Source organism: Octodon degus, unplaced genomic scaffold, assembly GCF_000260255.1.
Source record: "Octodon degus isolate 3935 unplaced genomic scaffold, OctDeg1.0 scaffold00211, whole genome shotgun sequence".
In the NCBI taxonomy this organism is placed as follows: Eukaryota; Metazoa; Chordata; class Mammalia; order Rodentia; family Octodontidae; genus Octodon; species Octodon degus.
Window position 1 is genome coordinate 2,319,670 of NW_004524787.1, and position 27,849 is coordinate 2,347,518.

Sequence of the window (27,849 nt, forward strand, 5' to 3'; positions counted from 1 at the left end):
TTCTCATTGCTAAGAGAAACTACCCAACATCCAAGCTAAAGGAGGAAAATTTTACTGTAACTCACGGTTTATAGAGAACTCAGTCCATAGTTGGTGGGCCCCAAGGCAGGGTAGCATGGCAGAGGGGCATCACAGAGGAGAAACAGTTGGTAGTGTGGTAGGCGAAGGCAGCAAAACAGGGAAACAGCAGCAGCAGGAAACAAGCCAGACTTTAAATTTCATCCAGGCTACCTATCCATTGATTGGTGCTACATTATCCCAGAGTGGGAAAACCTTAACGCCAGCATCACACCCTTAATCCCAAAATCACTTTCTTAATCCCACTCTCAGGGACCCTGTATCCAGCCACCTCGGAAGAGCCCCATTAGTGGCCAAGGGAAGCTTTGGAGAGATCTCTAGATACAAGCTGTAGTCATACCCTTTGTTAAAGCACCTTGCCTTCTCTAATAGCAGTGGGCTCATCAGTAACAGATGCAAGTTGACCTCTATGATGCCCTTCCTGGTGTGTCAGAGGTGGTCAAAAGTATGGCCCAGGTACCAGAGCTGGCTTTCCCAGCAGTGGACCACCTCCTCCATGTGGCCTGGAGTGCTAACTACGTGGCCCTGCCTCTGTACCTAAGTAATGCTCAGCCAGGGTGCCAAGTGGCTCTACAGTCCGTCCAGCCTCCCCAACCTCTCAGCCCCACTTTTCTCTTTTGCCTATTTCTGGCGATATACTTCTAGATGGCGACCAAAGAACAGCAGAGAAAATGCACGGTGGCCTGGGAAACAGAAGTGCCTGCAAAAAAACGAAACCGACCTCTGGCTACCCAGCGAGTCCCAGTCCCATCCGGGTTTAACAGGCCACTACAGCAGGCAACGTAGCCACGCTGCTACCCGCCCTGCACAAGGGCGGGAGGGTAGAGTCCCAGCAGGAGGTTTTGCGCCCTCTCCGCCTCCTGCCAACTCCACGCCCTCACTTATTTGCATTTAAAGAGAAATGTACCAAGGAAAACAGTGGGCGGACCGGAGCATTTCTATCCACAGTAGCGATTGGGCCACACGCCCGCCAATCAGGGCACAGACGCCGCACCCTGTGTCCAAGAAGTCCTAGGGAGGAGGTTATGACGAGCTGCCCAGAACCTGGGGAAGGGGAATTTGTACTGGAGATGACTGTGGAGCCCTGTCTGCAGCGGTGGCGGCGGCGGCGGCAGGAGCAAGAGCAGCGGTTTCGGACCTCTCAGCCGTGGCAACTCCGGCTCTATCTGGTGCTAGAGCGGCACAGCAAACAATAAATAGCCGGGTAGGGAGCCGGACCGGGCCGGGTAAGCCTAACAGGCAGCCAGGAGCTGCCTGCTGGCTGTCGGGTGCATTCCCGCGTGCTTCGTTTAGGTCGCCTGCTGGAGGGCATTGAGGGCTGGGCCGCTCGCTTCTCTCCATTGGAACCTGCTTTGAGGACTGTACAGTGGAGGGTCGAGCAGCCGTGAGTCCCCTTAAGGGGGGCGACTACGGCTGGCGTTGGGGTGGAGAGGGAGAACAGGCCGGCAGGCTAACCTGGGCCTTACCTCGGGCCCTTAGAGGAGATGGACCCGCATGTTCTGCTGCGCTGCACGGGGAGCGGCCCCTCCAACCAGCAACCCAAGCAGTGCATTTGTAGGCCTGGAGCGCCAAAGCTTTGTTGTAACACATTTGCTGGAACAGCTGTTATGCGGGTACTGTTCACCCCTGCGGCCTTGCTGCGGCCCCTCCCTCTTCCTTCTCTGTTGTGCCTCTTCTGCCTCTCCTTTTTGCAAGGGAAGCCTAGGTTTAGGAATAGATTACAATATGCATACCGTCTCCTCCCCAGTAAACCTCAGTTGGGCCGCAGGCCGCCGTCTTCCCTTGGAATCCTGGTTCTGTGGCCCCAAGTCTCATCTCCTCCTGGGCCTCTAAGGTGCATCTGGTTGGAGTCCTGGCAGGCCAGCAGGCGGACTCTTTAACGGGGTTCTTGCTTTTCCTTGGTTTAGAACTGCAGGGCTGCTTTGTCTCCCCTCTCCTCTTGCCTCTTTTCCCCTTGGAAGACATTGGCCGAATTTTTTCTCTCCAGCCTCCTGTTTAAAAATAGCAATAAGGGTTAGGGAATGAATTTCCATGCGGGAGGTGGAGAAGGGCAGTCCTGTAGTAAGGAATTTACTGTGTTTGTGACAGCACTAGCAAAGGACCCAAATGCTCTAACTTCTCAATTACTTAAAAATCTTCATCCTGTTGGGCCACTGTCATTGCCTGCTGCAGATACCTCTGACCCTGGTGACCATCCAAAAGCTATACTTCACTTAGTCTTCCCAGTAGCAAGGGACTAAGCCTGCCAGATGTGGCACAGCTGGGACTCCCAGGCAGCAGCTGGATTACCTAGAGCTGTCCTCCATCTGGCCAAGTTTGCCTTGGCATGGGCTGCTGCTTAAGGCAAGCCTTGTCTATACAAACACCTCTCTGCAGTTCTCTTCCTTGCAGCAGGGGTATGAGCAGCAGGGAGGACATTGTTGCTTTGAATTCTCAGCCTATGCCTGAGAATTTCACCAGAGTCCCGTCCCACAGTGTGACTCCCCTCATTGGACCAGATCCACTGCACCTCACCTAGCAGCACTCTTAGCAATGGGTTCTAGGTCTTCCTGAAAAACAAGAGGTAGGACATGGCCATGATGAAGGGGCTTTGCTGACTGTTTCCAGACCTTTGATAAACCTTTTAGAGTACATAGCTCAGTGAGCAACAGGACCCAGCAAAACTTGAACACCTTTGAGGTGAGGTCATAAGAAACAGTAAATCTCTTACTTGGGAAACACTGGCTTGTGACTTTTTTTTTTACATCATCTAAAACTATAGATACCACACTACATAAAGTCACTTCCTCCTGCATCCACCAGGCCCCAACACAAACCTCTACTTGCAGGTCAGCATTTCTAGCTCGGGGCTAGACCTCATTTTTGTCCCAGTCCAACAGCCACCTACTGTATCTGTTTTATAGAACTCCCTTCCCCACACCCGCACTGACTCATCCTGTACCTCTTCCCTCTCAGGGCTCAGTTCTCATCATACTTGTCCCCTAGTTCCTTTCTTGCCTTCCTCTTGCTATCCGTGATGAATTCTTCTCCAGGGCTGCCTGTGGCTCCTGGACTTTTTCTGGCTTAGGTTATGACAAGGAACAGATAAGTAAATCTCCCTGCTTCTGCTTTGTCTCCCTGATACTGTCAATGACTGAGTTCTATAAGAACCCTCTAGAAGAATAAACTAAACCTGGACATCAATTTCAACCCTCTCAAAGTCTGGTAGTACAGAGTAGTTAATGAATACTCTAGAAGTGCTTCATGTCTTTACATAACTGTCAAGATCTTCAGTGGTCCTACTTTTGCTTGTCCTGGTCCATATAAGTAGTTAGAAAGCTGATATTCAAGGCTCAAATATTTATTGAGTTGCCTAATGAGGATGGAAAATGGAGATGAGTTGCAACTATAAGAAAAAAATGTCATGATATATCCCATCAATGATACTCTTTTTTATGTATTTAGTACAGGGTCTACAGGGTCTCACTGCACAGATCAGACTTGCAGTGATCATCCTGTTTTCAGCCTCCCAAGTGATGGGATTACAAGCATGCACCACCACGCCCAGTCATAATCCCTTTCTCAGGGCCCTTGGGCCAGTACAGCAGGCTGGGTACTGAACCCGGGTCACTGTATCTGCCTAAGCAAGTGCTTTAATCCACTGAGCTATCTGGTGGGCCTTCAATGATACTCTTAAGGTTGTGACTGTTCAGAACCTAGGCATCACATACCCTTTGTTGCTGACTGATGAGCCCTAGAGTTAAACTGTCACAGAGAGAGATGAAAGTTCCGTATATGCTGGCAGAATTATCCTTAGGAAGCTGCCAGAAATTAGAGGGGCTTAGTAAACAAACTGTAATCAAAATTAAGAATGAGAAGGGCAAGTGAGATAGCTCAGTTGGCTAAGCGCCTGTTTAGGGAAACACAGGGAGTGGCATTTGTTCTCCAGCACCACTTGTACAGATCCTGCTCAGGGCACACTGAGCAGGCCCAGAGACCGGGCACAGTGGTGCTTGCAATCTCAGCACTGGGGAGGCTGAAAACTGGAGGATAACTAGGATTCCAAGCTGCATAGTGAGACCCTGTACCAAATACAAAAAAAAGGGAGGAGGTGGCTGACAGAAAGGGTGAGTGAGGTTATTGAGTCCTTGCTGGTTGAGCTGTTATGGCTCTCAGGCAGAGAAGAGGTTGGGCCTCAATAGTAGGGATACCTAATCCTAACCACCAGGCTGTCTAATGGCAATCTAGTCCTATGGGAAAGAACATTGAAGAGTAGAAAAGTAGGGGATATTTTGTGTAAAAATGTGCCATGATAAAAATGAAATTTTTTGAAGGGTTTTAGAATGGGGTTTTAGTTACTGAAAATATGCTGTAATTCTGATAGGTAAGAGACCATCTATAGATTTGGAAATAGACTTGGGGGCAGGACTTCTCTAGAGAATAGTTTCACAATCTAGCCTTTCTTCTGGCTTGTGTATGCAATGGAGGAAGCCTAGAGCCTAAATACCTATGTGATGAGGATTTAGAAGTGTCTTCCAGGCCTCTGCCAAACCCCTTCCTCTCAGCTAAACAGGCTTTTGGAGAGAACTAGTTCAGAGTACTGTGTTTATTGATGGGAATCCTGAGCCCTTGAAAGCACCAGGGTCTTGTTTATGGTCTCAAAACTACTTAAGGAGAGGTTACTTACTACCTTCTGTGTAGTGGCTCTTTACACTTTACTGCCTCCAGCTGCCGTCACCCAATGTGGACTTCAATATCTCCCTCATTCCTCTTCTTCTATTCTGTAAGAGTGAAGGCAGGCTGAATTAATTTGGGAGCTGCATCTGAGAATCCCTTTACCCATTTGTATCTTCTTTGTCTCTTGCTTTTAAGTCTGCCGCCTGTTGGGGCTGAGAGTTTCAAAAAGAGAGAATATAGCTGCAAAAAGTTAGCAATCTAATGATTCTTAGTATAGTAGAGGTGTTAAAAAATCTTTAAGAACTGTTAAATTTGCATTCTTGGAATATGTGTATGGTGGGAACAGCCCTGCTCCACTGATCTAGGGAAATAAGGGAATGAGAGAAATAGCAGCAAGCACAGCAGATCACAGGCTTGTTTCTATAACTGCAAAGAAATGGTGCCAGCTTCCTTACTTTTAACAGACAGGCAACTGAAGCTAAAAGGGGGGTGTAATGTTATTACATCAATTTCACTGCCTCTAACATATAAAAAAATAATAAAGTATGGATAAAAGAGGATAATGAGGTAGATCTCTTGCAATAGGAAAGTGGTTCAAGGGAAAAAATGCAAGGGGTGTGCAGGAGGGGAAGGAGAAGTAAGTAGACTATGCCATGTGTAGGAAGCGAATAGCTCCAATTAATGTAGACATTACATGCCATAACATGACTTAACATTAACAATATCAATAGGGAAACTGAGGTCTAGAATACAGAAGTGAAGTGACCAAGGATACATGTAAGACCAAAGCACCTGGTCCCCAATTTGAAGATCTCTTCAAAGCATTCTCCATATTCCTCCCCTACCCAAACCTATTTTCTCCCTTGTCCTCCTGCATAGAGTATAGTGAGGAGAAGGAAATGGTTTCATAGAAAAGTCTGCGGTCTGCATTGTTTGCTTGCCCTAACTGCTTCTCTACAGAATTTCTGTGGCTACTGTCTTACTTCTAATTCCCTAAAGTTAGCTCCTCTGGTTCTTCAGTAAAGGATGATGTGGAGGACCACCTGAGTAGCTCTCCTTGAAAGAAGAGCAACTGTCTCCATTTTGACTGAGCCTGACCTTATTTTCTCATATTGTTCTGTACAGAGCTGGCTAGGACTTCTCTTTATCCTTCAATTGGCCTTAAGCAATGTATATTGGTCTAGCTGAGGTGCTGGTGATAGTCTTTAATGATGGCGTGCATGTTTCCCTGGTAACCTCTACCTGCAGCTCTTTAGTGTGAGCCAGGTTGAGACAGGATGGTAGAGCTAATGCTCCATGCTGCCAGCTGGGATAGAGCCTCAAGATAGAGGCTATGACTTCCTGGGGCTTGAAAGACTACATCAAAGCTGAAGCACCAGACTTACCAAAACATTAGATACTGTATAATGCAGATTACTCTCTCTCTCTCTCTCTCTCTCTCTCTCTCTATATATATATATCTCCTCTCTGCATATGGCAGAGGTAACTTTAGGCCAGCCACCTAGCTCAGCTCATAGTAGTCACCTAACTTCCCACAATTCTCAGTCAATCCTCCTCAGGCCACTCCTCCACTGAATAAAACAGGGTGAGGCCCTGGGTGGCTCTCTTGGTTCCGGAAAGCCATCTTCGTGGGTGGACTTAGAGCCCCTTGACTCCCCGATGATTGAAAATATAATTTAGTGTCTTTATTTTTGCTGTGGGTTGCATTGAAAGTCGTAGATTGGAATCAACTTGATGGATTCCAATAATGTAACTTTGAGATTACAAATATTGGCTTCTTAAGACCAAGACGAGGATCTGAATGTGCCTCCTACAGATGAAGCTAGGGAAGGGGTGGAGCCCATTTCTGATTTCATCATTCCTGGGCTAGCACTGACATACAGGAAGCTTATGCAGGTAGGCTACCTATCTCAAACATGCTCCTCTCTAAGGTGACTTGGGAGATTGAGAGGGGAGTCTGATGTGTGTGGCTCCCAAAGGCCCTGTCAGTTAAGGTAGAAGAGGACTGTAGTTACCTGAGGAGAAAGCTGGCATATTGCATATCAAGAACTCTTACTAGGGCTAGGGTTATAATTCACAGGTAGAATGCTTTTCTAGCATGTGCAGGGCCCTGGGTTCTAGCCCTAGTACCACAAGGAAAAACTTAAAAAAAGAGCTGTGTATAGACTACCACATCTCCTAGACAAAAGAGAACCTTTCGATAACTTGTGACTTAAGGTTCAGGATCAAGAAAGTGAGAGAGAAATCCTGCAAGAAGCACGTAGAGTGAGCAAGCCCTCAGGATCAGGCAAAGGGATTTGATCCCGTGTTGAGAAACAGGCTATGTGATGGACTATGGAGGGCCATACTCCGTGACTTAAGTCCTCCTTCTTAGTCCTGAGGTCAGTGTGACCTTGCTTCAGGCATGGGGAAGAGATACAGGAAATGAGTGTACTGACACATTCCCCCTGGCTATGGCCAGAATGCTAATAACACACCATTCCTAAGGTGAGATAACATCTGCTAAGGACCTTTGTCAAAATACAGACATGTAGGTTTAGAGAAAATTAGGTTCCCCATTAATTTAATCCTTTATCTTCCCATTTTCTTATTGTTTCTTATAACTATCTTTTATTTTGAACACTAAAAACAAAAGCAAGAAAAGCAAAAGCAAACACAGAAACAGTAACATACAACAATATACATTATAGATTTTCAAAACAAGAATAGCTGATTAACAATGATTCATATATTATCTTTTTATCCTCAAATCTGTTGCTCAGATTAACACCCTTTTCATTCTTTATTCCTTGAATTTGAATTTGAGCTTTTGAGTTTTTACTTTCTTTCTGATAAGGTTTTTGATGAGGTTAGCTAGGGATCTATCAATTTTGTTTAATCTTTCAAGAAACAGCTTTTTAATTCATCAGTTCCTTGTATTGTTTTCTTTGTGTCAACTGCATTATTTCCTGCTATATTCTTTATGATTTCCTCACATCTTTGGGCTTGGCTTGCTTTTCTTTTTCTAGACCCTTGAGGTACATCATTAAGGTATTTATTTGTTCTTGTTCAGTTTTTCTAATGTGTAAGTTCACAGCTATATATTTCCCTCTAAGAACTGCTTTCATTTCATCCCATAAGTTCTGGTAAATTATGCTTAAATTTTTATTGGATTATAGATATTGTTTAATTTCTTGTTTAATTTCATCTGTTGAGGAGGGTGTTGCTTAATTTCCATGTGTTTATGGGGTTTTGTGGGTTTTTTTGTCATTTCCAGTTTCATTGCACTGTGGTCAGATAATATGCATGGGATAATTTTGTTTTCTTGCATAGACTTAAGCATGACCTATCGACTATATGTGGCCTATTTTAGAAAATGTCCCATGTGCAGCTGAAAAGAATGTGCATTCAGATGTTTTTGGGTAGAACACTCTGTGTATATCCACTAAATCCATTTGTTTGAAGGTCTGGTACAGTTATGTTACCTCTTTGCTAATTTTTTGTCTGCTTGATTTATCTTTTTGGGATGAGGTGGTGTTAAGGTTTCCTGTTAAGATTGTGGTACTGGATATTAGATATTTCATGTCCATTAAGATTTGTCATATAATTGGACGCTCCTGTATTTGCTGCATACATATTTCTGACTGTTATCTCTCTCTTCCTCTTGTATTTTTCCCCTAACCAGTAGGTAGTGGCCTTCTTCATTTCATTTGATCATTTTTGGTTTGGAGTTCAGATTGTCTGTGAACAGAATTGCTATCCCTGCTTTTTTCTGAGGTGCTGGGGCATGTGGTATTGTTTTCCATCTGATAAATTTTTTATGAGTTAAATATGTTTCTTGTATAGAGCATATTGTTAGATTTTACTTCCTAATCCACTGTGCCAGTCTATTTCTTTTAATTGGTGAATTGAGTCCATTTACATTGATGCTTATAATTCAGATGTATTGATTTACGATTGACATGTTATTTACTTGCTGTTGTTTACTTGTTTTTGTCCTGTGTTTAATTGTTTGCCCTATTTAGTGGGTTCTTTCCATTCTCATTCTTGGTGTTTTGGTCGTTTTGATCCCTCTCTAGAATATCTTTTAGTAGTCTGTGTAGGGTTGTCTTGGTCATCATGAATTTCTTTAGTTGTTTTTTGTCATGAAAGTATTTCACTTCTCCATTAAACTTCAAAAAGAGTTTTACAGGGTATATCAGTCTGGGTTCGGATTTGTTTTCTTGCAATACTCGAAGTAGCTTGCTATATGTTTTTCTTTTTTAGGTTTTTTTTTTAATTTGATGTATTTAGTACAGCGTCTACAGGGTCTCACTACATAGTTGAGACTCACAGTGATTCTCCAGTTTTCAGCCTCCCAATTGCTGGCATTACAGGCATGAACTACCATGCCAAGTCTCAATCGCACACAGTCTCAGCACATCCTGGTGCTGGGGCCGGCGTGGCAAGCTGGGGATCAAACCTTGGCTGCTGCACTCTCCCTAAGCAGATGCTTTAGTTTGCTGAGATATCCGGCCACCCCTCCTTCCATGCTCTTCTTGGTTTGATGGTTTGTGCAGAGAAATGTGCCATTATTCTGGTGGGTTTTTCTTTAAATGTGATCTGTTTCTTTTCTCTACTGGCTTTTATTATGCTTTTCTTGTGCTGAATTCCTGGGATCTTGATTATTATATGACTGGGTGTGGTTTTAATTGGGTTGATGTTATTTGGTTAATAGATATTTCCTTTTTCACTAACTGCAGCAATGTCTTCAAGGTCTGAAAGTCTAATCTTCACTTTCATTCAGATGGTTTTGCCAACCTTTAATTGAGTTTTTAATCTCTTGAATATCTCTTTGAATCTGCTTCATGCATTGTGTTTATTTTCTACATTGCTTATTCAAGCTTTCCATCATTTTTCTCTTCTCTATTTTTATCAGTGTTTTCTTTAGAAACACTTAGCAATTCTTTCATTAGAGTTATGATTTCTTTTTTTACTTCAGAGATTATTTCTGATCTGATTTCCTCTATATTTTCTGCCATTCTTTCTTTACTTCAGATGCTATTAATTCGGACATGTCAGCTGTGTGATTCCCAATTTCTTCTATGCTAGTGTCTCCTGTGTTTGTTCTGGGTGGACTCTGGGCCGGAGAATGCATTTTGCTCCTTCTTTTTGTCATTTTATATTTCAGAGACAACACTTTATTTTGATTTTTGTGATTTTTTGTATGAAAGTTTGATAATAGTTAGCTAAATCACTGTGAGCAAAGCCTCTATGTATAGCCTGTTCTTCAGGTATCTCTTCTGTGTCAAAGATTCTTGCTTTGTATGTGTCCCAAAATTTTGCCCTCTCTATTGATTGAGAGTGCGCTACTGGTTTCTTTTTGCCACTGACCTTTGACCCTGAGTATAGAGCTTTGTTGCAGTTATTGCCCAACACCTTCTGATATTATTACCTAAGACAGATCACATGGTTAAGGCAGATACAGTTTTCTATTTACAGTATTACAATTAGCAACACCAATAATGGGTAGTAAGATATAGCTGTTAACACACTTTTTTTTTGTGGAGCCAGGGCCAGAACTCAGGCCCTTGCACTTGCCAGAGAAGCACTTGTTCAACTGAGCCATCTCCCCGGCCCTGTTAACAAACTTTCATAATTAATGGGTTTGTATTTTAAACATTAAGAGCAAATATTATGCTTGTATAGCTAAGCAGATATGAAATTGGGACTTTGTATTTAAATTAGCTCACCTAAGTTCCATTAGGTCACCTCCTCTTGATGTACCTGTAGTCTTCCAGGCAGACTAGCTCATCCCAGTTACCTCTTGCCACCTCTCCCTGAACAGGGAGAAAATGCTCTCCTAGATCTGTGTCTAGCAATATGCCTCAGCTCTCTGAGACCAGATCTACCAAGTTTGAACTCGTTCAACTAGGCCTTTCTGCAATCTTGGTCCCATGCCAGGCCTGTCCACACCTTCTCTCATTTTCTATAATTGCTGTCCCAGGAAATGCATGCTACCCTCCCCTTGCATTTCTTGCTAGCCAATAAAATTGTAGCAGAGCTAGTCCACTAGAGATAATCTGCACTTGAGGTGAACTCCTCCCAGTTCATTTGTATCCTGAAATTTGTTTCTTTGTTTTTCTTTATCAGCCCTCAGTAACCTGATCCTGTAAGCAGTGTGAAATAATTTGGTAAGTAAATGTCTGATGCACTGAAATCAGTGTAGGAAAATGAATCTGGCAATGGTGTACAACATAGTTAACACTGGAGCAGGGAGGAAGGTGGCAGGATTTCAGTATTGAGGTGAAGAGGAACTATGAAGCTTGTGTCTTCTTTGGAGAACCTATGGTAGCAGCTAAGGAATTGGAGATCATTGCAAGGAGCTGCATCACAAGGGCCCTTTATTGAATATATACTCTGTGCCTAATGATCAGTTTGCCTATACACTGATCATATTTAGTTCTTATCACACTCTGGATGGTATGTAGAATTTTCTTAATTTTACAAGTAACACATTTATGTCACAGAAAAGTTAGGCCACTTTCTCAAATCAAACACCTTGTAAGAATTTAGTCTGCAAACTCCCAGTGAATTAGAATGCAATTGAATGAACACATTTGAGCTTCTGCTATGTGTGACCAGTACATGTAGTGACTATAAGATGGTGGATGCATTTGAGAAAGATAAAGAGAAACATTGAGTCCTGTAACAGTGGACTAAGAAAGGCTGAGTATGGAAGCAAATTGAGGCAGAAAAATTTGAGTTTGTTCTGCAGAGAGATAATGAAATGCCTTCTGGGGAAGAGATGCCCCTCAACAGCAAGATTACAAATTGGGGAGTAGTCATTGCAAGGTCAGCTAAGGGGGCAGTTTCTCTCAGCAGCCTCCACAGCTTTACCAAAGTGTACTAAGCCAGTTAGTACTTCTTTCAGCCCATAAACAGGTTTTAAAATCAGCTTGTGCTGTGGGATTTAAAAATGTCCCATATCATCTTAGTGGTCATTCTCTTTAATTCAAATTCTGCATCTTTTGTCCACAGTACCAGGTGTTCATTGAATGTTTTTTGGGCTCCTCAAACTTATCTCCTAGTGGTGGTGGTGATGGCGTTTCTGATGAGGAGAACATTCACAGGCTAGGTTGAATACTCCCCTGGATTCTAAGTAACTAGACTTTCTGAAATGTGCTGGCTAGGACCAAACCAGTAGCAACTGGTGAAGACTGGGAATGCTATAGAGAAGTTTAGGAAGGGTGGGATAAGAAGGGAAGATGACAGCTCATGTATGTGTGAAGGAAACTGTCCCAGTGCTTGTGGCTCAGCCTTCCTCCATTAATTGTGACCAACACAATTCAACAGAGTGGAATAAAATTGGAACTGAAGAGACTTGGGAGCTTATGCGTTCCAGTCACCATCTCACTTTTCTTTTTTTTTTTTTAATTTTTTACATTTATTTATTTATTATGTGTGTGTGTGTGTGTGTGTGTGTGTGTGTGTGGCCAGCTCAGCCCACCAGGGGGCAGGGCTGGCTGGCATGTGGTGCTGGAGGATTGAACCGTGGTCCCTGTGGTTTACTAAGCTTGTTCCAAGTAGGTGCTTTAGACCACTGAGCCATCTCACCAGCCCCACCATCTCACTTTTCTAAACCTAGGCATATGACAATGAATAACCATCCCTAACCAGGTTTGATTGATTAATGGGTTGCTAGGAAAGGTAAATAGTGGATGGGGGTGAGCCACCAGTGTGGAAGCACTGGGATGGTGTTGGCACCTGGATGCAACTAGAGACCATACTCTTAAGTGAAATAAATCAGATCTGTGTGTGCAAACATTGTATTGTCTCCTTAATGTAAGAACTTGAAAGATAAAATAAAATCTAAAGGGTACAATAGATACTTTGAAAAGGGAAGGAATCTGTTCAAAAGGAAGGGATTTCTGAGCTGAGTAGCAGGACAGGAGAAGGAGTGGGGGAAAGAGATTTATCTATGTATGTAAGCAAGATGGTTCGGACAACTAACTATACTGTGGATTTCTGTTGGTCTATAGAAAGGAGCAGTTGATTAATTTCTTTTGTCTTCATTTTTCATTTCTTTTCCTTTTTTTGGTATTTTAAGGAAGGGTTTCCAGGGTGTTCAGGGTTTCACTACTAGATCCAACTCATAGTGATCTGCCTGTTTACAGCCTCTCAACAGCTGGGATTACAGGCACGCGCCACCACAACCAGTCTCAATTGCCATCTCAGAGTGCCCCGGGGGCGGGGTCTGCATAGCAGGCCCAGGGATTGAATCTCTGGCCCCGCGCATGCTTGCAGTTATTTCCTCTCCTTAATTTCTCACTTTTTTCTTTTTCCAATTTTGCATGCATATATCTGGTTATCTGAACAACTAATTTGAAGACAGCACATCCAACAAGTACTATCAAATTCATATTATTTTGTTTAGTTACATTCTGTATTATTTGTAATTTTTTTCATTACTATTTTGTAATCTCTTCAAAAGTTAAAAAAGCTTAAAAAATAGTGGATGGGGATTTGTAAGCTGATAGGAACCCTAAAGGAGGGAGCAATAGCTATCAAGTTGCATTTCCTTTGCTAATGATATTTTTAGCCAGGTTTGCAGGTTTGTTCTTTCTGGCCTAGGTTAAAGATCGCAACTGATTAAAATTCGCAGATGATCCAGAGCATTTAGCCCATAGATGACTTTTAGGGAGTGTCTCCGAACATTAAAATTTGTCTAAGAGAACAGATGAAACTTCTTCTAAGGTAACTACACTGTCATCCTCATTTACCATTTAGAAACTGAGAACCAAATATTAATAAAAGTTGTTACAGTGCTTGAGCTTCTACTATTTTATGCATTTTGTTTGATACTTTATATATACTGGTTCTGAAACATACAATAGTTTTAAGCAGTAGGCACTCTCAATAGCCTTATTTCACATTTGAGGAAACTTAAGTGTAAACATGTGAAATTACATTTGGACTCTTCCCCTGGTGGATATAGCTGATTCTAGTAAGGACTGGTTAGTTCACTAGGGGGAAGTACACTTCCCATTCTCACCATTCTTTCCTGACCCTCTCTCTGTCAATATATAGAAGAGAAGGATGGATTAGAGTGAACTCATCTCTAGGAAGACTGCTTGGAACAGACCTGGAAAACTACAACTGACCAGGACCATACCTCTGGAGCTACTGCATAAATCCACACCCTTCTCTGTCTCCCCTTAACTCATTTTTCCCTAAAGTGCCTAAGCTGGCCACAGAAAACTGGGCTGGGAATAGAGTGTGTGAAACTCAGGCTGCAGTTATTTCTTCTTCTCCGAGAAAGGTCTGTGTCTCAGATCTGTGCTTTGACTTGAAGGGAGAAAGGTACTCTGCCCTTGTTTCAACCCTTCACTTGTCTCACAATGGCCTGAGACTAGCCCTGGGCACTGGTATGGCCTTAGAATTCTCTACTGTAACCTTCTTCCTTCCGACAATAGTAACAGCTGGACCAGATTAGTTTGGAAGAAGTGCCTTACCCTCCAGTCCACCTGAAACTTAGTCACACTGACTAAAGAACCCAAGTTTTCAGTGACTCTGCTTAGGTAGGATACTTCTTGGCAGAAACCCTGAAGGAAGCTAGCTTCATCTCAAGGAAGATGCAATTTTTGTCCCTTGTTCCTCATGTTTTCTGCTCCAGTTTTCTTGTAAACTGTTATAGTCCTAAGTAAAGGCAGCATAGCCTATTGAGGAAGGACAGCCTTGGAACCTGCTGTACAGTGTTCCCTCACTTATCGAGGAGGCTACATTCTAAGTGCTTCCATAATAAGTGAAAATCAGCAAAGTAGTGACTATATAGATAGATAGATAGATATATGTATGCTTTATAAATGTTTCCCACACTCTTATAAACTTTTCCCACATCTTTACAAACACTTCTAATGTTCTTAAATATTTCTGAAATTTGTAAACCATATGTAAACTTAACTATATATATATATATATATATATATATATATATATATATATATAGAGAGAGAGAGAGAGAGAGAGAGAGAGTACGGTACTGCAAAATCCTACAATATAGCAAAAAAATCTGATAATTCAGATTAATTGTTTTGGATGAAAATGTTCTCAAATTGGAATCTTATTATCCCCATCACTATATGCAGGGTGTATAGACAGAAGCTTGGCATCCACTAACTTGTGGAAAAATAAACACCAATAATTAATGTGATTCAAAATGGGCAAAAGCAAAGGACTAGCTTCCTTTCAGGAAGAAATTTCAGACCTATGAGAAGGACAACAATACTAATTTAAAAATTGTATTTACTTAAAAGCATTCAAAAAGTCATCAAAACAGTTGTAACATTTTTTTGCAATTACAGAGTGGTATTCAGTTAACAGAACAACATTTCATGTAAGCTTCATCAGAGACAACTGAAGATGAAAAACTACCCGCCCCATGTATAACTAATTTCGGCTGTGCAACAAGAACCTACTTCAAATTTCCATGCCAATTTACAACTCCCATACTGTATCAGGTAAGCTTAGTGGCTCTTGAAAATACCACCAAGACAGGGCTATCTAGAGACACATTCAGTTGTGTGTTAACTATACAAAAAAAGGCACTGTACAGTTTAAAAACAAATCTTTTTTAAAAAATAATTTTACTGAGAAACAAATAGCAATGAGGCAGTTTCAAAACCAATTACTAGCACAGTTTCCATAATTAATACATTGCATATTGTTGTCTTAGTGGTTATTCATTGTACAAGATGCAGACATGATATCCTGTCCACAAACACTATTAGAACAAATCTCTCTATTCATTGAATTACAAGAATGCAGTTGTATATCTATCCTATTTTGAATATACAGATACAAAATGGTCAGTCATTTGTATCCCCCTTTTTTGTCTAGTTTTGTTAGAGAAGGGTATTCCATAAAAAACAAATCTTACACAACATTACATTTCAATTCTTTTTTCTTCAAAAGGAGTGAGTTGTGTACAAGGGTTAAATGCTTTACAGACAAGAAAAAAAAACTGCTAGAACCAACTTCTTAACCATCATCCTCTTCTTCATCCTCTTCATCTTTTTCCTCCTCTTCATCTTCATCTTCCTCCTCCTCCTCCTCTTCCTCCTCCTTCTCCTCCTTTTACTTGCTTTTTTCAGCCTTGATAAGCCCCTTTTTGCTGCATCAGGTTTTCCTTTAGCCCGGTAGACAGCAATGTCTTTTTCATACTTCTTCTTCAGCTTAGCAGCCTTCTCGTATGACTGCTTGTCATCTGCTGCAGTATTATTCCACATTTCTCCAAGTTTCTTTGCAACATCACCAATGGAGAAGCCAGGATGTTCTCCTTTGATTTTTGGGCAATACTCAGAAAAGAACAAGAATGCCAAAGGAGACCTCTTGGGCACCATGGAATCTTTGAACTTCTTTTGTTTCTCCTTTAGGAGGAATATAGGTTTTCATTTTTCTTTCATGACGAGTCTTGTCTGTTTTTTTTTTTTTATTGTTGCTTTAGTGGTTATTTATTGTACAAGACGCAGACATGATATCCTGTCCACAAACACTATTAGAACAAATCTCTCTATTCACTGAATTAAGAAAATGCAGCTGTATATCTATCCTATTTTGAACATACAGATACAAAATGGTCATTCATTTGTATCCCTCTTTTTTGTTTAGTTTTATCAGAGATGGGCATTCCATTGGCCTTGTCCATTTTACCATGTCTTCAAATTTTCCTTTTTCTTTAGCAAACATGGTTTTCCACCTCTCTGAGCACTTCTTAGAAAACTCAGAGAAGCTAATGGAAGCATCTGGGTGCTTCTTCTTGTGCTCCTCTCAGCAAGTTTGCACAAAGAATGCATATGATGACATCTTGCCTCTCAGCTCCTTAGGATCTCCTTTGCCCATGTTAACTGTTTTCCTCAATGAGGTACAGAGTTGCCCAGTGCCCATCCAGCTCTCACTTGCCCCAGCACTGTCTCTGTGGAGCTCAATGTACTGCAATGACTGTGAGAGCAGGAACCAGACACAGTCTCCTCACTCTTTCTACTCTGTCTAGTTTAATGGTTTTTGGAAACCCGTGAAATAGTGAGTCTGCAAAAGTCAAACCACAAAATAGCAAGGTATGATGTATTGGTAAGGAGTACAGAGAGGCCTGGAATGGACATAGCTAGTTGGAAGATGGGCAACTTCGGCAGGCTTTTGTTAACCTCCTTTCCAATGTCCAAGGGCACATAACCCGAGACACTATGAGTGGCTGAAAGAGGAGCATGCCTTTGGGAGAACAAGGCAAGGAACCAATGGTAAGATATGACATAGCTTCAGGGTTGATTCTAGCCAGTAAAGATGACACACCCTGGTTAAGAGAAAGGCCTGAATTAAAGGAAGAGAATCTTCATTCTAGAAACACAGCCTACCTAGTTCATCTGCTCTCCTCACATACAGAGAGGGCTTTTAAGACTCTTCCTTCTCCAAATACAGCTTCTCTAACAGCAGTGGAACACCCATCTCTCACAATACAAAACAGAAAAAGGAGGATATAAAGGACCGTTTTTTGTTTTTGTTTTTGTTTTTTTGGTTTTTTTTTTGTGTGGAACTGGGGATTGAACTCATGCCCTTGCACTTGCCAGGGAAGTGCTTATTCCACTGAACCATCTCCCTGGCCCTAAAGGACCATGTTATAGTGAAAAAAATGTGTGTTTATATACACGATGGTTAGGATAGCTAACCATCGTGTATATATCTCCCACAGCTACATTTTCTTAGTTCAGTGAGAAGAATGGTTTGTACTAATATTGTTTAGAAAAAATATGTCTATATCTTCTCCTCTAATTACTATGAAGGCAATAATATGCAATGTATTAGTTATTGTAAGTGTCCTACTAACCTGTTTTGAGACTGTTTCATTATTATTTTATCTTATTTCTCATTAAAATGGATAAAGAATTTAAAAATAAACTGTTCCTTTATCAGAAGAAGTAAAACACTCGCCTTAGCAAATGAATCCCCACTTCTGAAAAATAAGAAACAAAATCATTTTACATCTGGCTATCCGTTAGTATGGACCAAAGCAACCAACCTGTCCTTCATTTCCACAGAGCCAATGGATATGCTGCATGAAAAGCCTTTTATATATGATCTCCTGATTTCTATGAAACTAGGTTCTAACTTGGGGATAATAATAGCAGTAATGCTAATGTTTCTTATTTGCATTGTACTTTACAAATTACTTTTTGGTGACAGTTAATATCATCTAATACTCATCTAATGACCATTGCAATTGGACTAGGGAAGTAGAGAGATAAGTAAAGAAACTTTTGTTTTCTCATTATCTCAGAATAGCTCATAATCTCCATGGCTACCTTGACCTGTTTGCAGTCCCCTGGCAGGAAGTTGGCATGACTTGGACTCCCTGTGGACCATGGCTCCTTTTGCAACACTGCAGCTGCCTGTGTCAGGAAAAAGGACAACATAGAGAGTAGTGGTAGCTTCATTACTACATTACAGTGTACAAGAACAAGGGCAAGAGAAGGGCCAAATGGATTTGCCCTCTAGGTAGGGTATCAAGTTTCTGAAAATCAGCCCTGTTTTATTGTGATTATGCTAACAAGGTATTGTCTAAGGAATTATAGCCCACTACTCAATTTAAGGAATACCTGGGGCTATTCATTCAGGCCTACATTTTGTGGCTTTAGACTGTTACATATAGAACTCTCTCACTATTGGAATAGTAGCTCCTTAGCTTTTGCAAAGGATTGTTTTCCCTTCTTTGTCTGTTCTGTAGCACTGAGTTCAGTGCATATAACTTATTACACATGTCTTTACTTCATCCCTGAAATTACTGACAAGGTTGTTATTATGGTGTATAGAGTTCTGTGTTTTATTCCCTCCCTAGAATTCATGTAACAGACCTCTTCTGAAGATTTAGTAAGTGACAGGCATTGAGCTAAGTGCTGCAGCTCAGATGAAACAGGGAGACCGCCAGCTCTTGCTTTTATTTAATTATTATTATCATTATTATCTTTAATGGTTGTTGCAGGGTCTCACTATGCAGCCTCCCCAGTACTGGGATTACAGACATGTGCCACTATGCCCAGATTCTGATCAGTTTAGCCTACCCTAGAGGTGGGGCTGGCACAGCATGTAGTTCTGGGGATCGAACCGTGGTATCTGAGCTTGCCTAAGCTTGCCTAAGCAGACATTTTAGTCTGCTAAGCTATCTTGCCAGCCCCCAGCTCTTGCTTTTTAAAGAGAGCTCCTAATCTAATAGAAAGTATCATATGTAATAGTCTAAAAATCACTTTGTTTTTGTAACATGATGGTTATAGATAACCTCTATGAAGGGAAGGTGTTCATAGACCTCCTGCATCCCAGAGAATATTTTTCCTGAGACAATTACATTGGCAGAGCAAGTTCTGTATTGCAGTCCTGGCCTGCAAAATTGTGAGACGCCCATGGAGTTCTATAATCCTTCTTGATAACCAAGAGCAACACTGGGCATTTTGTACATCTGCAATTGTTTCTGCTTAATGCTCCCTTCAGCTTAGGGTGGCCTGAAAGTAGACTGCTAAAAAAGCAGCTAGTGACAAATATTTCTTGCTCAGTGGAGGGTTTCACCGACTTGGGGCCAAGAAGATACTAGCCAAACTAGGTTTTGCTCCAAATTTTCTTACTTTCTCTATGGTTCCACTTATGCTTGAGACCATAGATATCTGTGGAAACAAACCCAGCATGGGTGCTTGCTCACCATTATCTATCTGTTTGTCTTTGTCTCTGTCATCTTCTCCAGACTGCACTGTGCTGCTTCCTGATTGATGTTAGTATAACACCACGTGGAAGCTTAAGGCATTGCCACCTGAACAAACCTGGGTTTTCCCATCACCATGGAGACTCAAAAGAATGAAGCTGCTGAGACCAAGAAAGAGGCAACTTCTGGGGATAACCAGGACCAAGAGGCAGAGAAAGGAGCCAAGAACAAGACAGATGAGGTAATAGAAGTGCCAGTGTCAGAGCGACACTCGTCTGGCCCTGGTAGACTGAAGAAAACTGCCATGAAACTCTTTGGTGGCAAGAAGGGAATCTGTACTCTGCCTAGTTTCTTTGGAGGGGGACGAAATAAAGGTTCTGGAAAGAGCACCTCCAAGAAAGGTCTAAGAAAAAGTAAAACACATGATGGCCTGAGCAAATTAGACTGTGGCCCTAAAGATGTTGTCAATGAAGAAACTGGCTTCTCTCTACCATTACCTGAATCACCCTGCCAATCTCCCAGCTCCGAAAGTACTCATGGGGCTTTGGAGATATGCTGCAGGCATAAAACATCTGTGGCTGATGCCACCAGTAAAACTGGAGCTGACAAGGTACCCCCTGCACCAAAGCCAAAGAAAGGCCTAAAAGATTTTTTTAACAGTATCCGGCGTCATCGAAAGAGCAGGGTTGCTAGAGCTGAGCAAAGTGAGCCATGGGCCAAGGTACCTGAGAGGGTCAGAGCTAGATCTCATGAGCATGTGAGCTCAGTCCCTCTGCCCTGCTCTAAGGAGACCTTCCAAACACCTACAAAGGAAAATACCAAGCTCCAAGATACTCCAGGGCCAAAAATTTCTCCAACACCAGAGCCTTCCCCACCAGCTACTGAGAAAATATCATGTAAAAATCTAGAAAAATCCATAGGAATATCTGCTTCATCGCCTGTACAGCCCAAGATTGCCCCAGAAGCCAGTGTGGTAGAGGAGTCCCACATGCAAATAGCAGAAAAGGTAGTATTGGGAGAGCTAAATCCACCCAGTGGGCCTGTGGGAGATCAGCTGAGCCTCCTGTTTGGGGATGTCACATCCCTGAAAAGCTTTGACTCATTGACAGGTTGTGGTGATATTATAGCAGAACAGGACATGGACAGTATGACAGATAGCATGGCTTCTGGGGGTCAGAGGGCCAACAGAGATGGGACCAAGCGAAGTTCTTGCTTGGTGACCTACCAAGGAGGTGGGGAAGAAATGGCTTTGCCAGATGATGATGAGGAAGAAGAAGATGAGGAGGTAGAATTAGAGGAAGAAGAGGAAGTCAAAGAAGAAGAAGATGACTTAGAATATCTGTGGGCAAGTGCCCAGATGTATCCAAGGCCCAATCTTAACCTAGACTACCATTCCACCATCTCCCCAAGCCACCATGGCTATATGTTCCTTGACTCAGTTCAGTCCTACCCTGGTGTAGTCCCTGGGGAACTTTTGACTCCTCAGAGTGACCAGCAAGAGTCTGCCCCCAACAGTGATGAAGGTTACTATGACTCCACTACACCTGGATTTGAAGATGATTCAGGTGAGGCCCTGGGGCTTGTCCACAGGGATTGTTTACCCAGAGACAGCTATAGTGGAGATGCCCTATATGAGTTTTATGAGCCAGATGACAGTCTTGAGAACTCTCCACCTGAGGATGACTGCCTTTATGACCTCCATGGCCATAGCTCTGAGATATTTGACCCCTTCTTGAACTTTGAGCCCTTTTCTTCTCGGCCACCTGGGGCAATGGAGACAGAGGAAGAACGGCTAGTGACTATCCAGAAACAGTTATTATATTGGGAACTTCGTCGGGAGCAACTTGAGGCCTGGGAGACATGTGCTCGAGAGTCTCATGCCAGGAAGCCCCACAACAGAAAGGCCTGTACCCGAGAGGCTCAGACTTGGGAAGCTCATGCTAGAGAGGGCCAAACTCAAGAAGCCCAGGGCCCAGATGGTCCTGCTGTAGAGGTCAAAGTCCAAGAAGCCCAAGCCTGGCAAGAGAAACCTATTTTGGAGTATCAGATGAGGCCCTTAGGCCCATCAGTGATGGGCCTGATGGCAGGGGCATCAGAAGCCTCTCAGCCTTCCCACCAAGGAACAACTTCAGCTTTTCCTGCCACTGCAAGTAGTGAACCAGACTGGAGGGACTTCCGTCCTCTTGAGAAGCGTTTTGAGGGAACCTGCTCCAAGAAAGATCAAAGTACCTGTCTTATGCAGCTTTTCCAGAGTAATGCCATGTTTGACCCAGACATGCAAGAAGCAAATTTTGGAGGGTCTCCTCGGAGGGCTTACCCTACTTTTTCACCCCCTGAAGAACCAGAAGAGGAAGTTGAGAAAGAAGGAAATGTCACTGTGAGTTTTTCACAGGCCCTAGTGGAGTTTACTAGCAATGGAAACCTTTTTTCTAGCATGTCTTGCAGTTCTGACTCTGACTCCTCCTTCACTCAAAACCTGCCTGAGCTGCCTCCCATGGTAACCTTTGACATAGCTGATGTGGAGCGGGATGGGGAAGGGAAGTGTGAAGAGAATCCTGAGTTTCACAATAATGAAGACCTTGCAGCCTCTTTAGAAGCTTTTGAGCTGGGTTGTTACCACAAACATGCCTTCAACAACTACCACAGCCGATTCTACCAAGGACTGTCTTGGGGTGTAAGCAGCCTCCCTCGATATTTGGGTCTACCTGGCATGCACCATCGACCTCCACCTGCTGCCTCAGCTCTCAACAGGAGAAGTCGCTCTCTTGACACAGCAGAGACCCTGGAGCTAGAACTCTCCAATTCTCACCTTGCACAGAGCTATCTGGACTCTGAGCTTCTGGCCCAGCAAGAAGATTCAGTTGAAGAAGATGAAGGAGAGGAAGAATGGGGGCGAGTCAGTCCCCTATCCCTCTATACTGAACCTCCAGGGGCTTACAACTGGTCTTCCTGGGCTCCCTGTCCTCTTCCAGTGAGGCCATGCCCTGCCTGGATAAACCCCAGCCAGTTGGATGGGCTTTCCAGTCAGTCTCCATATGGGCAGGGAGCCTGTTGTGCACCTCCTATGGCCATGTCAGTGTCAGTGCCCAAGCCAGAGCCAATAGCACCTGGGGAATCTAGATCTCAAGTAGCCCGGCCTTCACAATTACCACTGCCCATGGGCCCTTGTTATAGTCTCCAGCCACAGGCCTCCAAGAGTGTGAGAACGAGGCCTCAAGATGTGCTAGTGCCTGATGATGAGCCCAGTTGCTCCTCCAGTACTAGAGGATTCAACCCCAGCCCTTTGCACCAGGCTAAACCTGTGGGTATCACTCATGGAATCCCTCAGCTGCCTAGGGTCTGGTCTGAGTCCTCCCAGTCTCAGTCCAGTCACTACAGGGCTTCTAGCCTTGACCTATCAAAGGAGAAGACTGAGCAAGGTGCCTCTCTTCCCATAAGCTACTCCTCCACTGCTATGAATGGAAACTTAGCCAAGTAGTCGTCATTAGTTCTGGAGTAGGGGCATGTGGCCTGAGCATGTGAATGGGATCAGGGGTTGGGCAGAGGGGTGGGGGTGGGAATTGCTGTTTAACTTGAAAATCCTTTTTGTCAAAGAAAACTCTGGGTTTTCACCTTTATTTTCACCTTTCCCACTTCTGCCATCTATGGCCATGTTCCACTCAAGAACATCTGCCCAGAAAGCCTACTGCTGCTATGCTCCAGTTTTTCTTTTCAGGGCTTTTTCTTGTGACCAATGCAGGGTTTAGGATGCAATAATTTGTGCCTATTCAAGTTGTCAAGCTAATGAATATATATATATATATATATATATATATATATATCATGCGTCCTAGATGAAGACTAAACCCTCACCATCTTCTGTTCCTTCTCCCTAGTGAATGATGAACCACTGATGAGCAGCAAAGTCTGTATGTTCTACTTTTCACTTCGAGATGGGTGGGCCAGTGTTTGCCATTAGCAATGTGAAGTTATGGTACTGAACCTCCCCTTCCATTCAGCTTTGGCATAGCTGTCACTATTACATGAAATGACTATAAGCTATTTATCCCAGCTAGGTGTACTTAAGATCAAGTAGCATGTGTCTAACTCCCTATTGCTGTGGACTTTGGCATTATCACCAGATGGGGCCTTTAAACTTGGCCCGCCATAGTTTGGGTTGAAGACAAAAACACTAATCCCTTTAAGGGAGTGATTACTTTTGTCCAATTGAAAGCAAAGGATTAAAAACAAGTTCTTTTGTGGACACTTCTTTAGTTATGGACTCTGGAGCTATAAGAAGTTTTTTTTTCTGAGACTGCTTGAATTTCAGACACTTTTGAATTTTCACTTTGTTTTCACAGATGTTCTCATGATTTCATTGTAGTCTTTTAATTGAGATAAGGGAAGAAACACAACCTATATTAGGCTTGGCTATTGGAATTGGTGTTTTTCTGACATGCAGGAGTAGGGAAAAAGAGGTCTATTTGTCCCAGCCAGCAAATGAGACTTCATACTGTGGAGCTTGAGGCAGTCCAGCTTCTTATAAGGAAAAATTGCTTCTCATGTGTCTCCCCAAAACCAAAAGGTTCCTTAATCCTTGCTCACTTCTTACTTTGGATATTATATAAAGGAAATAAGTTCACACTCCTACCACAAGATACCAAAGGAATCTCAGCCTCAGTTCCCGGCACTCTGAAGAACTTTCATTTTCCCACGAATCAAGTCTTGATCATCACCAAAGGACCACTGTTATTGACAGTAAAGACTGTGGTGTGCCCTTGTTCTGTTAACCTACAAGATTCTGATTTGTGTTGCAGTTTCAGTCCTTTGACTGAATAGCACCCCCTTTTCTGCATCTATGAATTTTCATGCTGGACTAGATTAGACATACTGGCTATGAAGGATTTGCTGTCAAGAAGACATGGCAACCATCTAATCTTCCCAGGCCCAACATCTCATGAATTCCCCTAAGGGAAGTTGCTTTTAAATTTCTATATTGGAAATGACATAGACAGTTTGTGTTACCTGAATGTATTGACCTAAATTACAATTTTTGCATCTTCTACCCCTCCCTCAGCCATCTTTCTGCCTTGTTAAGAGAAGTCAATGGAGCTCTTTGCATTCCTGAGAAATGGCAGTTTAAGCTTGGAGTAGATGCTGATCACCCACTGAATCAAGTTGATTTTGTAGGCTAACTGATCCTTGGAAAGTTCATATATTCATCCAGGTTCTTTGTTGTTATTCTCAGATTAAGGATGGTTTCATAACCTTTCCTGAAAACAGTAAACCTGTTAGGTGTTTTGCAAGTACCACAGGAGTTTCCATGATGCCAAAAACACACCACAAGGAACCTGGGCCAGCTCTCCAGGCTGATATTGACTATATCTTAAAGAAGCTCATCTTCTATGGAGCACGAAAATGGAAACAAGGTTCATTCCATCCCAGCACAGCATTCTAAGAGAGAGGTTACCAGATTTTAAAGATTTAGCCTCTTATCAAAACTACTGTGGAAGGGTGTGGCTGAAATTTGCCTGGATATTTGGCAGGAAGAAAACACCAAATGCCTTTACAATGAAAAAAAAAATAAAAACACCTCTTGATTTCATTCAGGGCAGCTTGAGCTCCTATCTGAATGTGGACTGTGCCAGCCACACAGATAGTGGCTATCACCAGCCTCTATATCCTGCTGGAGAACACCCATCAGCAAATCTGGGGAGTGGAAATGGAAGTTTTCAGCCTTTGGCCAAGAGATGAGAGCTACCCTCAGAATTAAAAGGGTAGAAAAATGCACTGCCTCTGTGAAGAGCTGTTATAACTTTATTACACTGTGCTGGGCTTTAGAAGTTTATACATCAGAGTAGGACTTGGGCCTAAGCAGAAATTCAAGGTTCAGAAATTGTCACTGCCTCAAAGTTCCTTCACTGCCCTGGCTAGCTCAGGGACAGGATGCTTATCACCAGAATTGAAGTAGTTAGGACACATGGCTATGGAAATATTCCCCTTTGAATCTCTAGAGTGCAGAAGTATATGACTAAATGCAGTTGCACCTTTGAGGAGAAATAACTGGCTAGGAACATATGGTGCTAATAGCACAGAATGGCAATGGGGGAATTAACCTAATTCTAGACCAGTGTTAGTGTTTCAAAGCTCTGGTCCAGAGAATTCCCACATAAGACCAGTCCTTCAGGGACCAGTGAATGTTGATAGAGAAGTCCACCTAGCAAGCCTACCCCAGGGCCAGAATAACAGCTTCTTGGTGCTTTAGAGTCTCCAAGGAAGCCCTTCCTGCTCAACTAGCTTTAGCTTGGATACCAGGACACAAGTTTCCCCGATAAAGGCTTCAGTAAGCATTCTCTCCCTCAAGGAGGAAAGTAGCTTTCTACCTGCAGAAGGTTAAGTATATGTCCTCATTCTACTGCCAGTGGCTTTCCCATCTGCTACATTCCCACCTGCCCTTGGCCTCCAGGCCCAGTTGTTAGAGTGAGGCATGAGGAGTTTAGCAGGGAGATTTCAAGGTTATCCTTGTGTCGTATCCAAGTTGAAAGTCAATTATCTATTTTTGTATTGTTTGCATTTTATATTCAAGGAAAGCAATGTTTACCAATTATTCTTTTCTGATATATTTTATTTTTAAGTGGTGCTGTTTATAGTTTTAAACAAAACAAAAGATGACTAAAAAAATCACTGCGTGTGTGCAGAGGGTTGGCATCTCAACTGCCTAGGTTCCACCCCCTTTTCCCACTCCTGCTATAATGCACTGTTTGTTCCCTCCCAAATATGATAGGAATAACAGATGTCCAAGCACTAAAGACAAATGCTAGGTACCTAGGGTATGCAGAATCAGGTAGACGGTGTGTTGATTTATGACTTTGTTTTTCCTTTGTATCCTATTTGTGTACACCTTCTGAGAGTACTCATCTCTCCTTTTTCTTTGTATTTCTTATTTCCATTTTGTTTCCTTGTTGTATTATTTGTCATAATGAGCTTTTCCAAAGGACCATGTTGGAAAAATTCTCTACCCAGGAAGGAGGGCACAGGTTTTAAGCCACACCTCTTTCGTCAAGATGCTGGGAAGGACAAATGGCAATGATTCTCCCACCATCAAGAATTAATTATCTCATTAAGGAAATCCTTGGATGAGACCTTCCTGGAGCTGAGACTGCAGATTGTGACACTTGCCCAGAAGACAGATTGAGGAACTCATTGACTCCTCTTGCTGTGTTGGGGGATGCTTTTCCTACCACTGTACCCCCTTCCCCTCCCTGCTTCAGCTCATATGTGGATGATACTTTGGGAAACAGTGACATTCAAGGTAATGGCTTATTGGCCTAATCCTTTATTTTTCCATACTATAATCACTCAAAAGAAGAAAGTTCATATTGATGTATATGTGTGAGTGTCGAACCTATTAATGGACTGGGCTGTGATTATTATTCTTGTTGCTATTGGTGCTTATTACCACTACTGGCATATATGAGTGGGGTGGGAGAAGAAAGGAGGAGTTTATATTTAGGTCATGTTAAATAAAATCTTTGGTGAACAAAGGAGGTAATTAAGAACTACAGTACATCCTCACCCTAGATGGAAAGAGTTCTCTCCCAGTGTAGAAAGGGTAGCATGGTCCCTTGCTGTGCTTGACCTTTCCCTGAGGCATCACAGAATAACCTGGGTTTTGACGTCTCTACTCATAGTTCTTAATGACATCTGGATATCTTGATGTGCTGCCTATATGTTACAACATATATTTCTTTTGCTGAATACTAATAAATTTGGGTTCAGGAGGGACCTCCACCCCACACATCACTAAAGTGCATTCTTCTCACTTACTGCACAGCAACATGCCTGGGATCAATGGTTGGTAGGTTTACTTGAAGGAAAATGGAGAAATCAAGAAGGTGAGAGAAGGGGTACCCAGAAGGGAAAGTGAACCAGAGCTGGAAAAAAAATTAGGGCCAGGTACATAGCTCAGAAGCTTAAGCACCTGCTTGGCCAGCTCAAGGTCCTGAGCTTGATCTTCAGCTTTAAAAAAAAATTTAAAGAAAAAAACAAAGAAAACTTCATTTTCAGACAAGGCCCTGTTTCCCAGTCAGACTATATGCCAATAAACTACCACACCATCTGCATGTTGAAACCTCCCCCTTAAATTCCCTTGAACTGCCAAGGGCTGGCTGGCACTTCTGAAGTTCATCTGTTTGTATTGCCTCTTGTGCCAAAGACAGTCTCCCTTTGTTGGTGGCTGACTGAAAAAGATGTAACTAGTAAGACAGTCCAAGCTGCAGGAATGATATCCTTCACCTAGAACTATTGTACAGGTAGCTTCTAAAGATGCTTGCCAGGTAGCTATCTGCTCCATTTATTTGCTTGTGAGTTGGAGAGGGGGAATATAGCTTTTGTTCCTTACTGTGTCTTATACAGTGAGCTCCACAGGTATAGGACAG

At 42.7% G+C, this 27,849-nt stretch overlaps 1 protein-coding gene across 2 annotated transcripts; it reads left to right on the plus strand.

Moving 5' to 3' along the window:
* The first annotated feature begins 1,087 nt into the window (after positions 1 to 1,087).
* Amer1 (APC membrane recruitment protein 1) lies at positions 1,088 to 27,297 on the plus strand. 2 transcript variants are annotated; one of them, XM_023705034.1, is made up of 4 exons: positions 1,088 to 1,304; positions 10,846 to 10,886; positions 15,057 to 15,212; positions 19,475 to 27,297. In XM_023705034.1, exon 4 carries the CDS (start codon positions 19,569 to 19,571, stop codon positions 22,908 to 22,910), a length of 3,342 nt encoding a protein of 1,113 aa, XP_023560802.1. In that variant the 5' UTR covers positions 1,088 to 1,304; positions 10,846 to 10,886; positions 15,057 to 15,212; positions 19,475 to 19,568; the 3' UTR covers positions 22,911 to 27,297. The 2 variants fall into 2 exon arrangements, with proteins under 2 accessions (XP_023560802.1, XP_023560803.1); XM_023705035.1 differs by having other exon boundaries at positions 1,088 to 1,282.
* The last annotated feature ends 552 nt before the right edge of the window (positions 27,298 to 27,849 follow it).